Raw genomic sequence first — 16,177 nt, 5'->3', positions numbered from 1 at the left:
AAAGTACCCACCCCCAAATAATCTAGATATATACAAAGAGAGAGACCTTGGTCTTTGTCCTTCCCCAGAAGACAGGCTTTGAAGGTCAGTGCAAAGCGGACAGGTTGGCTGGACACAGTGGGTGACCTTTCCCTGTGCTGCTGGAGGGAGAGTAGTGAGGAGGACTCATATTGGATGAGGGATGACGGTGAGGGATGGGAGACTGTGCCCAATGACCAGACTCTCTCTACAGCCTGAGTGGGCTTCTAACAGTGAGAGCTAGAGCTAAGCAGAGGTCCTGAGAAGAGTGAGGGGAAAGACCTGGGCGGGCAGGTTATCAGAGAACTAGAGCTGGAGCTGAGGTCAAGCAGTCAGACTCTTGACAGGTGACAGACAGGGTGGAGGAGACAAACAGAGGTGTAAGAAGTCCCAGCCAGCACACCGCCAGAATGGACATATACACAATTAATCATGCATCGCTCAGAGTCTCAATGGGACAGGAGTCTCACTGCACTTTTAAGAACGGCTTCCTTCAGGAACGCCTGAGGTTAAATACTCAAAATCTCTGGGCAGGCACCATATTTTTCTCCTTGAATACAGAGATCTCCTTCCTTCTCCTGGCAGAACTACAGGTTTACAGTCACATTTCGTCTGTGAGGCAGGTTCTCAAGTTTGTTGAAATGGTTGGTGACAACCGCAGAAGTAGACACACACATGATCTAAATTTCAGTTTGGCCCAGGGAAAAGTACACGGTCTCCCGGCACCAGCTGAAACAGCACCTGAACTGCCATGGGTTGAGATGCTAGGCTGCTGCTCTTGACATTTTCTAGGTCAACATTACTCACTTACACGAGCTGAGACTCTCTAAAGTCAAAGGTCATTCCAGGGAAGGAAAAGGCAGAAGCAACACGGCTTTGAGTCACAGGTGAGCAGACATCTATAGTTGCAAAGCCCCAGCTGAAAAGCAGGTAGCCAGCGTTGGCAGTGAGGAGCCGGGGCTGCTGGCATGTGCAGCAGCTGGAGTGGCCACCTACAAGACATTGCCTGGGTCATCTGAGAAGGAAGACTTTCCAAAAAATAATGTGTATGCATGCATGTAGGGAGAGGTGTGTGTGTCTGTGTGTCCATGCTTACTCATGGAGGCCAAAAGAGGGCATGTGGAGCTGAAGTTACAGGCTCCTGTGTGCTGTCCCACACAGGTGCTGGGAACAGAACTGGGGTCTACTGAGAGAGTAGGCACTATTTCACCAGCTCCTGAAGCGGTCTGGGTTCTTTCACTCTTAGACCCCAGGTCTGTGTGAGAATCCCATAGGAGCAGAGTGGGGAAGAAAAGCCACAGAGAAACCTCCTACCAGCCCTTGGGATACAGCTTTAAGTTATAATAAGTTAAGGCCGAATGGCAGACGATAATACGGTGCACTCCTTCCGCACACCGGGACCTGCAACAAGATGTTAATCACTAAGATGGGGATTTAAAAATAAGGGCTAAGCACAAAGCAGACAGTGTGTTGGGGTTTTGACTGAGACAGTTATGCAAGCGTGCACAGATGAGGTGCGATTTCTGCCGAGTCTTGTAGCATGAGTGGGAGGCCTATGAGTGGAAATTATTCTATCAATGACAAAATTCAAAGGTTGAGGGACAAGTGCTATCGATGTGTGACTCGGGCATCAAGTACACCCATCTTTCAGTTGGAGAAAGAGGGGAGAGAACGAAATGGAGTAGGACCCAGTCTGCTTGTCGAACTAAGGGCCAGTGGCCCACAAATCCTAGGCAATCTCAGAGTGCAGCTCAACACAGAACTATAGGGGCTTTGGGCAATTTTTCAGAAACGGCTTGATTGTGCAGTGTGTGACCACTAACTCTGTAGACATCAGTGTTGCAAGGTCAAAGGTTAGACACACCTGGAAGGCCTCATACCCTAGGGAGTCCCCAGCTGTCCCTCATGTATCCTTCTCTTTAGAATTTAATGACGCTGGCTGTACTGGGTTGGCAGGATTGGGTGAAAGGCACAGGAGAGTCGAGACAGTCTAGGTGAGGGATGACAAGGGTTTGAAGGACAGTGGTTGTGGGAACAGGGAGTGTTTGGCTGTCAACAGTCCTCCATTAAGTACCTGCCAAATGCCAGGCCTTGTGGCAGGTCCTGGGATCCACCAATAAATGAGGGCAAAAGTTGCAACCCCTGGCCAGCCAATCAGAGTGGTTACAGCTGTGCATGTTACCAGAGGTCACATCCAGGTCCCTCTAATCCATGAGGGATCGGGTCCACATGAGCAATGAGGTACAGCTTTTTAGGAACCCTGTCCTCTACTTAAATGTGACAGGTATCCTCAGAGGTAAACAGGGATGACAAACTTTTCAATTTCAACTTCATAGAATTTCATTAAGTTTTTGGTGAGTTTTCACATAAACATCGTTTGGAAAAGGGTGGAACAGATGTTGGTTGTGCCTGTTGGGGCTTGGGGAGGTTGCCACCAAGTCTGCGCACCCGAGTCTGTTCCTGGACCCGCATGGGAGAGGAACTGAGTCCGTGACTTTCCTCTGACCTCCCCAGGTGCAGGAACACGCACTAAGCACAAAGCATCCTGTTGCTGTGTGTGAAGGCTTTCTTCTCTCTCTTCCTTCCGACCACATCCTTTATCCCCCCAACTCTACCCTGCCCTTCTTTTTGAGACAAGGCCTAACTCTGTAACCCTCTCCAGCAGGGAGCTCTGTGTAGCTTAGGCGGACCTCAAACTTGCAACAACCCTCTTGCCTCTGGTATCCAAGAGCTGTTTGCCTAAGTGACTTTACTTCTTGTCCTGGTTTAGTTGAGGCGCTGGGATTAAACCTAGGATACGGATACGTTGCATTTCAGGACACAAGGCCAGTGCTTTACCACTGAGCTGAATCCAAAGGACCTACATGAAGTTTCTTAATGCTTTAATGTACACCCAAAGTTATAGGAAACCTCTCACTTTCTTTATCACACTGGCTCTTTCATTTGCAGGTATGAATGCTGGTGGCTTCTGACTCCTTCCCTAACTTCTTGACTTCCCCGTGTCTTTATTATTGAGCAACACAGCAGGCTGATGGCTTCACATAGGAAAGGAAGCAAAGGGTAGTGCAGGGGAAATTAATCCCTCACACTGAATGAGTTTTGAGTTTAGTGCTGTTGTTTCTGGAAGCAATCCGACTGAAATGGTTGCCTGTCCATTCATTCATCCACACACTATGAATAGGGATCAATACATACTTATAAAAGACACAGGCCGTGTTCAGGGTGATCCAAGCTAGGAAGAAAAGCAAGCTTAAGTCCCTCTTGGGCTGGTTTACCGTTGTTGTCTGCTGCAGCTTAAGAAAGGTTCTGGCAGAGTGGCATTTGAATAAAAACAGAAGGCAGGGAAGATGTTAAATGCATGTGCTTTGGTGAGAGAGGTGTGCGGCAGGCCAAAGAACTGGCAAGTGGAGACTCTATGGGAAGATGTCCTCAGGCGCAGGCAGGACAGAGGGGAGACAAGGCAGCCAGGGCCAGAGAACGGATGGAGTAGCTAGACAGACTGCACCATCGGCTAGTCGTCTTCTTAAGAGTCAGGTTAAAAAAAATCGCAGACAGACAGAGGGCATGGCTACTAACTGGCAAAAATAGCAATTGATTGGCAAAGCCAGGGGAATCTGAGGGACTCAGCTGTCAACACCAGGAGGGATCAAGTTTGTATGGGTCAGGACTGTGCCTGACACCGGAATTAAACATGTTTGCTGACTCAAGGTTAGAAAGCCTCTGTGGTTTTACTACTTCATAGTAACCATTTTAGGCCAGCAGCTTAAGAGGGGTGGGGGGTTCAAATTCAACTACAGAAAATCATGCATATAGGTCATTAGAATCAAATTCCAAGCCCCCTGCTTTGCTAATGTCTGTCTCTAGGGTGGCCATCTTGTGTCCTTCAGACCACAGCACTACCTGACTTGTTCAGATAGCACTATTACCTGAGATCATTTCCCATCACATGACTGAATCCTAATTTGCAAGGAGGTGATGATGTTAAAATAGCTTTGCAGCATCCTGGGGAGGGTTATATAAAACGCATTAACCCTCCCCCTAACACCTCCAATTCATTCATTTTGGAGCATTTATAAATGTGTTGCAGAAAATGTTATACAACCAAAGAATATGGTCACTTCAAAAGGCCAAAGTCTGAGAGCAGACAATTTTTCTTGGAGGGACTGTTAAATAACTCTATAATTTAAACAAAATAACCCCTCCTTTAGCTCGAGTGTTTTTACCCATCAGTCAAAATGCACTAATTTTACCCCCACCTCCATCATTAGGAGGAATCTGCTTTACTAATCTGCACGTGAGGCCCGGTTCAAGGGATGCCCAGGCTGCAGGATTTACTCCAGGCTCCGCCAGCCAGGAAGGCTGAGAAACTGCAGCGTCATCAGCTGCAGAAGCCTGAGTCCCTAAGGCCCGCGCAAGCGCACTGGGCCCCACCCCGCCCCCATCTCACGTGCGGCTCAGCGTGCGCAGTGACACGTGTGAAAGCACGCGACCTTTCAAGGCCCACAGAGCCGGCTGTACTGAGAATCCCGGGTGAGGGACTGGGGGGCGGGGGGATGACATCATCTCCAGCCTTGTCGCTAGGCAACCTGAGAAGGCGTCTCCCTGCCCAGACAAGCTCCTTGCTGCTCCAAAGGCTGAGACCATTGTGCTCTTTCTGACCAGCTTTCCAATGAATGAGCAAACCCAGCGCTCAGCAGTGAGGTATTATACTCAGTGTGTCTGCAGAGAACCTACGGGTGTGAGCTCGTACAATTAGGTGTCTCTGTCAGGTCACGTGAAGTTTACACAGCTGCTTTATAGTATTGCTCCAGATGGTTCAGGCATGAAAACGGAGCCCTGCCCCTCACCTCCACCCCCAACCCCTAGTTATCCTAAGGTATCTGGAGTCTGGGTAACGCCTTGGTTTCGGAGGGTTTCTGATGCACAGACCAACCCAGGCCTCTGAGAGGGGGGTTCAGGCAGAGCTACTACTGTTGGGACCTGTGAGGCGCTGGGAAGCCACACCGGGAGGTAGATTTTTATCACGGGACTGCATGAGGACCACGTCTGTTCCTAAGGAAATCGGCCTGGAATGGAAAGGGCCTGGAAATCAAACCCCAGCTAAAGTTCACCCAAAATACCCTATATAAAAACTGCAGGGGGCTGGTAAGTGACCAGTGCTTGCCTAGGATACCTCGGGCTCAGAGCTCAATCCTCGTCACCTCAAAGACAGACAGACGACAGACAGACATATTATGCTGAAAGGATGTATGTAACAGGAGTAGGCATGTTTAACATTTTAGCCAAGTAGTTCAGCAGCTTTAGTCTCATGGGAGTTTGAATCCAGCCTACATTAGAATAACAAGATAACAAACATCAAAAAAACAAGCAGCTACACAACGGTATACAAATGGTATATGTGCTCTTAACACGGGGTTCAGTTCCCAACCCTCAGGCTGGGTGGCTCACAACCACCCATAACTCCAGCTCCAGGGGATCCAGTGCCCTTTTCTGGCCCTCTGGCGGCACTGCGCACATGCGCGCGTACACACACAGAGCGAGAAAACAAAAAGTCATGTCTTTCCTATCTTTCCCTCGGGCTCAAATCCTTTCCCCAGCTCTAAATTGTTTAGTTCCCGATCCCTTTAGTCAGAAAGCTCTTAGCAGAGTGAGGGCCGCAAGGGCAGAGGGGGACAAACAGGAGCCAGATCATGTGTAGACTCGAAAACCCTCAGGCGCACATTTCTGGGTGCCCCAAAGTGAGGGGGCAAGAGAATGGAGGACTGTTACGGACTTCAGAACTGATTTCTTAGAGTTCCAGCTCATGGGTTGGTTTTTTTTGTTTTTTGTTTTTTGTTTTTGTTTGTTTGAAAAAGTAGTCCTTAGAGTGCCTGTCTTCTCTTCTGTCACTGAGTGAGAACTGGTCACCTTCACAGAAGAGACAGAAGTCACAACGGGGTATGCTTGTTTGTGCTGTGTCTGCTTGGAACACATGCCCACAGGGGGCAGGGCAGACCCGACGGTGAGGGGCAGTCTCCCTTCTGTACCACAATATCATTACACAACAATACAACTGTATCTCCCATTGCAGTGGGAAGGGTCAGAACCTCGCCAGTCTAGGGTCCATTCCCACAGAAGATGGCGAGGCTAAGAGCCAGCAGGGCAGTCAAAGGTCTCAAGAGACAGAGAAATTAGGAAATCCTCGCTCTGACCTCAAGTTTAATATTACTCATGAAACTGAAAGCGTAGCTTGAGACAGGCTGGCTCAGAAGTCTTTTCATGAACTCTTATCCACTCTGCAAAACCCCAGTTACTCCTCGAAGCCTGCCCGACTCACACAGAGGTCAGCAAACGCTGCTGTCCAGAGAGTCTGAGCATCTCACACGCCACTGCAGTCACCTCTTACGTCACTGTGTCATTTATTTTAGTATCCTTCTATAACCCCTATGACACTGAGGTCCCAAGGTTTAATATTTCATAATCCCGCACTTTCCACAGCCTCTTCTGTAAGAGCAAAATATATGCATGGTCACCCACACATACTGGCTTGAACCTGTAGGCTCAAGAGGAAAAAGGTTATGTGAAGTGGATCTGAAGCCCCTTCATAGAGCCTCTGCCATGAGTGTGTCTGAATACACAGGTGCACCCACCCAGACAGCTTCCAGAATGTTCTTGCTGGACCTGTACCCATCATGTAGGTGTTACAACCCAGAAAAAGGGTCCAGGATCACCCATGAATGGAAATGCTCCACCAGTCTTTAACACTAACGCCCTGTTCCCACTGACCTGAAAGAAAGAAGCACCCAGCCAATGTCTTAGTTCTAGAGAGAGAGAGAGAGAGAGAGAGAGAGAGAGAGAGAGAGAGAGAATATGAATGTTATTCTTACTGTCTGCTATCCTCGGAAACCATTAGCACCTGGCTTTTATTTTTACACAATAATGGAAAGCACTTGTAGATGTCAAATAATCTGATGGGGAACTCTGCTGAGAATCTAGAAGTTTTAGAAAATAGAGATAGTTTGCGGAAGAAACCATCCCTGAGAATGTAAGCGTACATGATTTGCTTACAGCAGGGCCTTTGGGGCCTCTGTCTGAACCTATTTTCTCCCATTTTAGACACATGTGAAAATGGGTGTGGTTCTGTCCGTGCCCACAGTAAACAGGCACCAAACCAGGTATGTGTTGGAGGCCTCTCTCTGACCACTGAGAAGTGACAGTTAGCAGACTGGCTAGGGAAAGAGGCTGAAACCCTGAAAAAACAGATGTAGCCAGGTGTGGCGGTGCCCTTCCTCCCAACACTCAGAAGACAGAGAGAGGCATGTGGTCTATACAGGAGTTCCAGGCCAGCCAGCGCTTCATTGTGAAACCACCTCAGTATAAATAATCTAACAACTGCTCCGAACGGGCCGGCCCAAGTGCAAACCCTGCACACACAAAACCACATCACGTTACACTGATGCTTCCATCCCTAGATCATTAGAAACATTGCATATGCATAGCGCAGCTCCTAGAACACCCCAGAGGATAGATACAATAAACTTTAGTGTGCTTTCCACTATTTTTTTTTCCCAAAGAAAAGAAAAAATAATAATAGCATTGACCTAGAAGCTTCTGCCGTTTATGGGAGTGTCTCAAGATTCAGAGTTTTAAAATACCAACTCTTTTTAAAGTACAGTTTTGTATTTGTTTTAGAGTTTGTTCCAATCGTACAAGAAATACGCTTCTAAGGCAGGCACAGAACTCTGAGACTAGCACATTTGCAGTGCAATTCCCCGTCCCTAGAAAATGAGATTTTTCTCTCAGTTCTCCACCAAATTCACTCATGAAAAGCTGGCACTTGAGGTAGGAGTGAGCATATTGTAAATCTATTTAGAACTTGCTTAAATTAACAAGAGAATAGTTGGTAGAGGGACTTAATACATTGGTGTAAAGGGTCAACGGATTAAGGAAAGAGTTTTCAGTAAGAGATGTGCTTGCTGAGACCAAAAAAAAAAAAAAAAAAAAAAAAAAAAAAAAACTGCCTCTTTCACATGAGGAGGCTTCAAATCACTCTGTCCATCCCTACCTGAAATAAAAAGCCTTTAAGGTCTGTTTGTCCAGCCCTGTCTTCCCAAGGTCTCAAGCAGTCACCTCCTATGGAGAGGACAAACACTTGACTGACCAGTGACAGAAAAGGACCAGGCTAAGGTCCTACTTACCACAGGCTAGGAATCACAAATCTCCTGGTCTCTTAAGCCAGTACTAGCATTAAGTCAAAGGACTTCCACAACCACGGGACTACAATGCCAGGGTTCACACCTGTGGTTTCCAACACCTTGAAAATGTAAATCTTAGCTGGTTAGTGAGAATATGTATAAATTCAACATAAAGTTTCCTAAGTCTATCGATGCAAAATTAATGAATACTAACTGCATTATTGAATAAAGATTTGTTTATAAAGTTGTTAAGTTGGAAGATCACATGGTGTACTAAGTTCAGCTGATGTTTCAAATCTTCTACCTCCTTAGTGGGTTCTGACTCAGCTGCTAATTCATTAAAATCAACCAATGACTCAAATAATAGCTTCCAGAGGCTGAGGGCCCAGGCCAGTGGTAGCACTCTGGCCCAGATTGTCCAAAGTCCTGCGTACCATCCCTAGAAACACACGAGATCACATGAGATGTAATACGGAAAATACTATTTTTATTTTCTGCTCTAACTTCGTAATTTTATCATGTTACTATTTATAACTTCAGACTGAATAAGCAACCTATAAACCTGGCCAAAGTAAAAAAGAAAGCTTCTATTACATGTTACAAAACCATGCAAATGTCAACTGTTGCATCTTCCTTTCAGTCGTGACAATAGTGGCAACAAAATGTAGCTCAAAATACTTATAATGCTGTTTTTTATGTAATTTTAAATTTACGGCAAGCCATCTTTCTCGTGACTGACATTATCAAGGCTCTCTACAGAGCCTCTAGCTGACAGCATTAGCTGAATTTTGTTTCCTTTGCCCCCGTGGTTGGTTTGTTCAGTTTCAGGAGCTTTATCCAATCAAAACCAGCATCCTTGGCCCAGAAAGCTGAAGTCCTCAAGTAGAGGGAGATGCTGGGCCTGGTCATGCTCTGGCCAGTGCCTCTGTGAGGGGACTGACCTAGCAGATATGAGCTGTGGCTTCCGGTTTACCATGCCTTGTCACAGTCAGCAGAGGGAGTACTTCCCCTACATCTTAGAAACTGTCACTCACACACCTTAAGTCAGGGGTTCAACACCACTACCCAAAGAAAGTGGACAGCCCTTTGTCTCCAAGCACAGGTATGATCTTACGCTTGACAAAAACCTAAAATTGTTTCCTAAACTCCAAGGCAAACTCCCAATACCAGGGCTACTTTGTAAAAGTTAAGAAGGCAAACTATTTGCATGAATGAAACATCCCTCCCCCTAGTGTGTTTCAGACCTGGGCGGAAGAGAAACACCAGACCACACAAGAGAGGGTAGCTGGGGTCACAGACCCAAACCAGGTAAATCATAAAAAAACATTAGCAAACTGGGTCTACAGTGAACGACCTCCCAGCGAGTGCTAGACTACTCCTTCTGTGGTTTTCATTAAGATAGACTGGGAGAAGTGGGGACCCAAGGCCCAAACCAGGAGTCTCCCTGGAGAAACCAGTGATTAAATATATTAAAACCAAAACCAAATGGAAAGCGTCCGAGTACGCAGATGAGCTCAGGGCCTTGTACACAGCAGTCTCTGAAAACTCATTGGGTACCCAGTATCGTTTAATTATTAGACCATCGCATATCATATATAAACATTTTATTCCTTAGTAAGAACTTTTAAATCACAAAATAGTGTGGCAATATTTAGGTAATATGGAGTGCTGAAAATACTAGAATATAAAGATAGTTTCTAGCTTATCTTTACATACTAAATTTGTCTAAACCAGCTGGTTTTTCTTGCAGATAATATTTTTATTTGTTTAATAATTTAAGACAGCGTAAGCTTGCACCAAGCAGTAAAAGCATTGTAACCAAAGTGCAAACATTTCACCAAGTCCGCCCCAAAAGATATTTTAACTCAAAATATCATTAGCAGGTATCTTCTCCCTACAAAAATAGCATGTCAGACATCATTAATTGGGAGTATTAACAGCTATGTACATACAGCCGCCTTGGTAGGCTAAGAAGTTTTAACGTTGTTTAAACACAGCGTTTGAGGCAAACAGTAGCAACAGCAGCAGCAAACGGACCGAACACTCACAGACCCAGATAACTTTCTTCACTATTGCGTCTCACCCCTTATGTAACATTCAAGTGAGATTTCTCAGTGCTACCTTGGCAACAAACTAAAAATATCTAGACAAGGTCTTGGTTTATGCCTGATTTTAAAAAGCTTTCTTCCTGATTATCTGGTATCTGGTTTTGGTCTCCCAAAAAATACATACAGCCTTGAGAGGCCTGGCAAGGCCTTCTCTATGTTCACAGCACTTCCCATCACAAGGGACTGCAAGCCCCTCTCTCCACTTCTGTCATCTAAGAATTCAACAATCAATCTGTTTGGACTTGTCTTTTCCCAGCCCAGAGCACTTTAACATCCATGCCCCCCCCTCAAAAAAAAAAAGTAATGTTACAAAAATTTGGGACCATGATGGATAAAATAATGAGGGATCAGAAACACAAATATATAACCTATGACATATACGTGTGAGCTGAGACATGGAACAAAGGGTTTGAGGTCAATTTGTCAATAAAGTGCGAGCAAAGGCGCCACGGGCTCCAACCTCCCTCTTCCAGCTCCCACCACAGTGCCTCAAGATGGCCCAACTCTCAATTTCTCCCAACAGGTGCAAGGTATAAAGACACCACTCCAGCCACTTCACAACCGGGCAACAAGCATCCTCACTTCTTTGAAAATAGGTACCTTCCAAAAAAGATGAACAATACAAAATACTGCCATGTAAATTTAACTCTCAGAGACTCTCAGGTAATGGACCACCTCCTAAGGGGACAGTTGGGAGACACAGCTACTGTTCCAGGCTTGGGTCCAGTCTCGTACCAGGCACTCTAAGTCATTCCACATGGCTCTCCCACCCAACAGACTCCTGAACCAGGGTCTGTATTTGGAAAGTGGGAATGAGAACTAAAGGTAAGGAGGGTAATAGAAGATAATCATTTCTCAGGGAGACTCCTTGACAGCAGGGACGGGGGAGGGGGTGTGAAAGGGTACAGGGTGGGGTGGCAAAAGGGTGAGAAGGACAAAACAGGAACTCCAAACATACACAAAACACCTGCTTTTGTCCTAAGCCTGTCGAGCATCGCTTACTCTTCCTCCCTGGTACGCTTTAGGGGACGTTTGAACTTGGAAACCCGGCGACTCCTCGGGAGCCCCCTGCCCTGTTCTGGAAGGAATGCTGGGTTCAGGGGGCGTCCTTGGCCGGCTGCGTGGCATCTTCCTGAGAGCTCTCCGGGTTCACAGCGCGCGGCAGGTGGGTGCGGCTATGCGCGTGCTGGGGGCGCAGCGGCCCCGGGGGCGCCACCTCGTGCGCCAGGAACGGGGCACCGGCGGTCGCGCCTGCCTTCTCCGGGGGTGGCGACAGCACGGACGACAAGCAAGGGAAAGCGGCGGCAGCAGCAGCGGCGGCCGCTGCTGGGATGCCGGGATACAGCAGCGGAAAGGGCGCGGCCGCCGCGGGGTACAGATACTTGTCCAGGCCGCTCTTGTCTAGCCAGGGCTGTACGTAGGCGGCGGCGGACGGCGACAGCAGATAGAAGGGCAGGCAGAAGGGCGCGGCAGCGGGCTGCGCGAAGGGCGCGCCCCCGCCCAGCGCCACGAGCGAGCCGAGCAGCGCGGGCTCCGGGCCCAGGAGCGCGCCGCGCGCCTCCAGCTTCGGCCTCTTGGGCGCAGGCGACGGGTCCCCGGGTGGCTCCTGCTTGACGGCCGCGCGGCCCTGCTCCGCCTCGCCTCCGTAGCCGCTGTCGGTGTCCGTGTCGTGTTCCGGCTCCGTGCCGGGCTGAGTCCGCTGGATGACGGGCACGCAGCGGGCGACGCGCTCGGGACCCGAGGCGGCCGCAGCCCCCGCGCTGCAGGGCGCGCGCCCAGAGCCCCTGCCCGAGGGCACCTGTGGCGTCAGGAGCTGGGTGGCCACGGCGTGCAGGTGGCTGACGAGCTGTGCGCAGCGCGGCTCCCTGGGTGTCCAGCTCTCAAAGCGCGCGAGGTATTGCAAGACTTCTTTGGCGCAGGTTTGAAACCCCGAGTGGAACGCATCCAAGTCGGCCTGGACCGGCGATTTCAGAGAGCGCTCCCCTAGGGTGCACGGGGGAGGGAGGCGAGAAGAAAAACCGCGGCGTTAAGACATCTGCTCATCACGTGGGCCCTGCGCTGCCTACAGAGAGCTCGGCTTTTCCTGGGCATTCCAGCGATATAATCCGCAGACTGCCGAGAGAGGAGGGGGTGGCGCGGTGAGGCGCTCTCTTCCTGGCTGAAAAACCCAACTGAAGAGGTGCAGCCGCCACTTTAAATAAAAACGGGGCTCCTCCAGCTCTGCGGAAAGCCTTTGGGATGCTCTGGGTACTTGCCACCAAAAGGAAAGAGGCGACGTTCACCAGGAGCAGGACGCAGCGGGGGGAGTCCTAGCGTTGCGCCCCCAGCGTTACCCCCTTTTGTATCAGGGCAGGCTGGCTTCCTCAGACCCACTTACCATTCTGTAAAGCAATTATCTTCTGGTGCTGCTGCTCAGTTAAGGCTGTTAGCGCTTTCAAGTGCTTTAAAGTTAATTCCAAGACTACTGCTTTCTCCAAATGCCCCAGTGTCTGCAGTGGTGCGACAAAGAGGGGGACAGGGGTTACTTTAAAACACGCATTTTTATTTGATTGGCCTTCCACGCAGCCCAGCAACTTAAGACAGGCGCACACACACACACACCCCACTGGGAAGGAAGCGCTGCTCAGCTCCCCACAGTCAGGTCCTCAATGATCTCTGCCATTAGCCCGGAGCCCCTGTTCTGAGTCTCTGGGAAACTCTTAGTTACAGCACAAGTTAGAAGGCAGGCCTCTTAATATTTACATTTATTATCCTATCTCTGGGAATTTTATCAGGTAAATACACCCCGGAGTCCATCAGGAGAATGAAAATGTGCATCTTACTGTCAATTTCAGATGTTCGGGCAGTAAATCTTTCAGCTGAGCAATGCATTCATTAATTCGGTCTCGTCTCTTCTTTTCTATTAATCTGTGCGGTAACTTGTAGGTATCCTTCATACACGAGCCAGAGAAAAGATACAGCAGTGAGCTAAACATTCATTCACTTACTGGATAGAACCCTCCCACCCCAACCCCCAAACACACTATGTAATGAACTAATGCCCAGAACTCTCTTCTCTAGACTTCTAAAATGCAATTTAAATTCAGGTGCGGTGTTGAATATCCCCCGGAGTATCCAGCAAGCCACTTAAAATTCACAGTTAGGGAAGCTCAGGGCTGGAATATATTTGCGGGCAGAGTTTCCTTGCGAAATCAATGGCCCTAATTAACTATCCAGGCAGGTTATGGGAAACTTAAGACTTACCTTGGTATCGTCTCGCTTCAAGCTCCTTTTGGGTTTACACATATACAAAGAGGAATAGTCCAGTCTGCAAAAACAGAAATCAGCATCAGGCCCCCATTCCGGGAGGGGCTCTGCCCTCACCCGCTCCATATCACTTTGTGCAGGGGACTAAAAAAAAAAAGCCAAACCGATGCCTAGACAGATATTCGCAATGGTGCGTACACCTTACCCTATAAAATCCCTATGTTCCAGTAACTGTCTCTCTTGCAAATGAGGGATTCCTTCGTCCATGTTCAATGGCTGTCCGTTTCGATTTGGAGGTTTCTGTCCTGTAATCTGTGGGACGGTCGCCTGGAGAGATTTTGGGGGATGTGTGCGTCTCCAGGCTGTCTCGCTCTCCCTCTTCAGTGCAGTATTGAAAGTGTGAAGCAGTTGGCCGCCCCTCCGCCCCGTGCTCGCTCGCTCGCAGGCTCGCTCGCCCTCTCGCACACCCGCGCGCGCACACCCGCGCGCACACACGCACTGCGCTGGTAGTTTGCTCTCACTCCGGGCAGTGTTTGGCCACAGGGCACGCGCGTCGCCGGCCAGACCAGCACCCAGCTCACGTGCGGAACGTACCATCCGCGGTCCAGCCCGGAGGGGGGCGGGGAGGAGGGGCCGGGAGGGGGCGGGGACACCTGATTGGGGCCACCTGGAAGGAGCGGCCACCCGGCGAGCTGTTCGTCTTCCCCGAGGCGCTGCAGGGCGCGGGGGCGGGGCGGGACGAGGGGCTCCCCCGGCTCGTCCAGCATCTCGGTGCAGAACCGAGGACGTGGCCTTTGGCTTTCCCACCAATTGCTGTTGGTTTGGGCCAGAGAAAGAACGCGAATTCGTGGTGGCTAAACTTGAGCGGGGAAGGAAAATTCGGAGATTTTGTTCATTGTTTACTGGCCAGGGGTGAAAGAAGGGTCGGGTAGAAAGACACCCTCTAGGTCAGGCTGAAGACCTACCCTGAAAAGGGGGTGACTTGCAATTTGCTTCTCGGATTTAAGATCAGTGAAAATGTAGACACTGATTATGAATGTCGCATACCAAGTGGTTCTGGCAACAGTGTCCCCGGGCCACCTAAACTTCCCGCAGCAGCCGGAATTGCGGTGCCACTAATCACACAGAGGCAGATGACGTTTGGGGCCTCGGGTGCTCCCGGGGGAGCGCAGGGAGGGGGAAGGGTGGCACAGGGCAGGAGGCACGCAAGGACTGTTGCGGGAAAGCCACGCAGTCCGGGTCCTGCCCGCCCCAGCCTGCGAGACACTGTGCTGCCTCCCGCCTCCCTCGTGCGATAAGCCACGCCGAGAGTGTGGCGAGCCCACGTTTACTACTGGCACCTCCGCGGCCTCCCTCCTTAATCCTGTCTCCAGCGGGTACCAGCACAGGGCCGGCAACGTGATGCGACCTGCGGCGGCTGCCACATCAGCGCGCAGGGATGCCGTGCGCGCACCCCGTGTCCTCGGGAGCTCGGTCCACACAGCTGGGGACAGCCGTCCCCAGGTGCCCAGTGTCCCCACAACTCAGGCTAAATAAGAATCTGAATTCCATCCCCGTGGGCAGGGAGACCCCAGGTTGCTCCTACACTGATTTCTCAGAATTGACAATCACGTTCACTCTCGGACATTCGCTATCGCCAGTGGCACGAGAACCGAGAAGGGACCTGGGCCCCAAATGCACGCGCACTGGAGCGCAGCAGGGCCAGGGCAGAGGCGCTTGGGTTCCGGGGACGGATCTGGGTCGCAGGCCAGGGCGGCTGGAGCGGGTCACGTGCCGCGGAGCCTCCTCCCGGCCTTGCTGCGCCGCACTGGAGCCCAAGTCCTGGGCGGAGCTGCCGGGATGAGTTCCTCCCTGGTTCCTCGAGTAGGACGACAGGGCTTGTTTTGCAGCAGGCGATTAATTAATGATTATAGTGAAAGTGATTTTTTAAAATGCAGATTTGGATTTTTATCCTAAGCCCTTACTCCCTCTCTTGTCTATAAGTGGTTGATCTTTCTGATTCCGAGGCAAGTTAGAGCTCTCAACAGCTTATTAATACAGTAAAGCATCCTGGCTTCCTCTAGTTCTTAACTGGCCAGGTTAGGTAGCAGCAGGCTAAGGTGAATAAAATAAATAAAAATACATAGCAGCAATAACAGCCCTCTGTCTACTGGATTTCTGAAAGTTCGTGCTCTCCAAACATACTTTAGGGTCAATCCCCCTTTTAAAATTATGGGATAGGAATATATAAGCCTGGGTCATTGCATCTTGGCCTTGTCCAGTCTCAGGCCAACATCTTAGAGGAACTCCTGGGCTAACTGGGGCCAGCTTTTAGCTGAAGCCAAATGGGGATGGTGGGGAATTGAAGGGGTAGAACAGGAACCATGAGGCTCAAGGGGAGGGCCAGAGGTGAACTTATAAACTCAGCACTCTGAAAAGGCTCTGTATGTAGCCCTTCAGCCTTCCCTCATAACATTTTCTCCTCCCTGGCTCCCCTGCCCCCTCACCTCCCTCCACCTGTCTTACCGAAACTATTAACTCTATAGCCAGCATTTCTGTAATCTCTTATACTTCTGATTCCAGCTCAAGGTGTAAACTGGTCTTTTGCCCATTTTATCTATATTTTTTATATACACTGCGGGTGGGTTTTTT

At 49.6% G+C, this 16,177-nt stretch overlaps 1 protein-coding gene across 2 annotated transcripts in view; it reads right to left on the bottom strand.

Annotated features, from left to right (window-relative positions):
• Bhlhe41 (basic helix-loop-helix family member e41) overlaps nt 1-14,095 on the bottom strand; it is a 31,649-nt gene extending 17,554 nt beyond the window's left edge. Inside the window, exons 1-5 of one of the 2 annotated variants that reach the window (XR_015047544.1) lie at nt 13,752-14,095; nt 13,544-13,607; nt 13,123-13,230; nt 12,678-12,789; nt 11,259-12,283 (exon numbers count right to left, since the gene is read on the bottom strand). Coding sequence is in view for 1 of the 2 variants with exons in the window: in XM_021165517.3 (XP_021021176.1) it covers nt 11,397-12,283; nt 12,678-12,789; nt 13,123-13,230; nt 13,544-13,607; nt 13,752-13,813 (1,233 nt within the window). In the remaining variant the exon portion in view is untranslated. Of the gene's footprint in view, nt 1-8,218; nt 12,284-12,677; nt 12,790-13,122; nt 13,231-13,543; nt 13,608-13,751 lie in introns of those variants that run through there. The other variant, XM_021165517.3, reaches the window with a different exon arrangement.
• Between the last annotated feature and the right edge of the window lie 2,082 nt (nt 14,096-16,177).

The sequence above is a fragment of the Mus caroli genome, unplaced genomic scaffold, assembly GCF_978045245.1.
Source record: "Mus caroli unplaced genomic scaffold, Mus_caroli_1 scaffold_7, whole genome shotgun sequence".
Taxonomy (NCBI): Eukaryota; Metazoa; Chordata; class Mammalia; order Rodentia; family Muridae; genus Mus; species Mus caroli.
The sequence above is the reverse complement of the archived record's forward strand: the minus strand, read 5'-3'. Positions and strand labels throughout refer to the sequence as shown.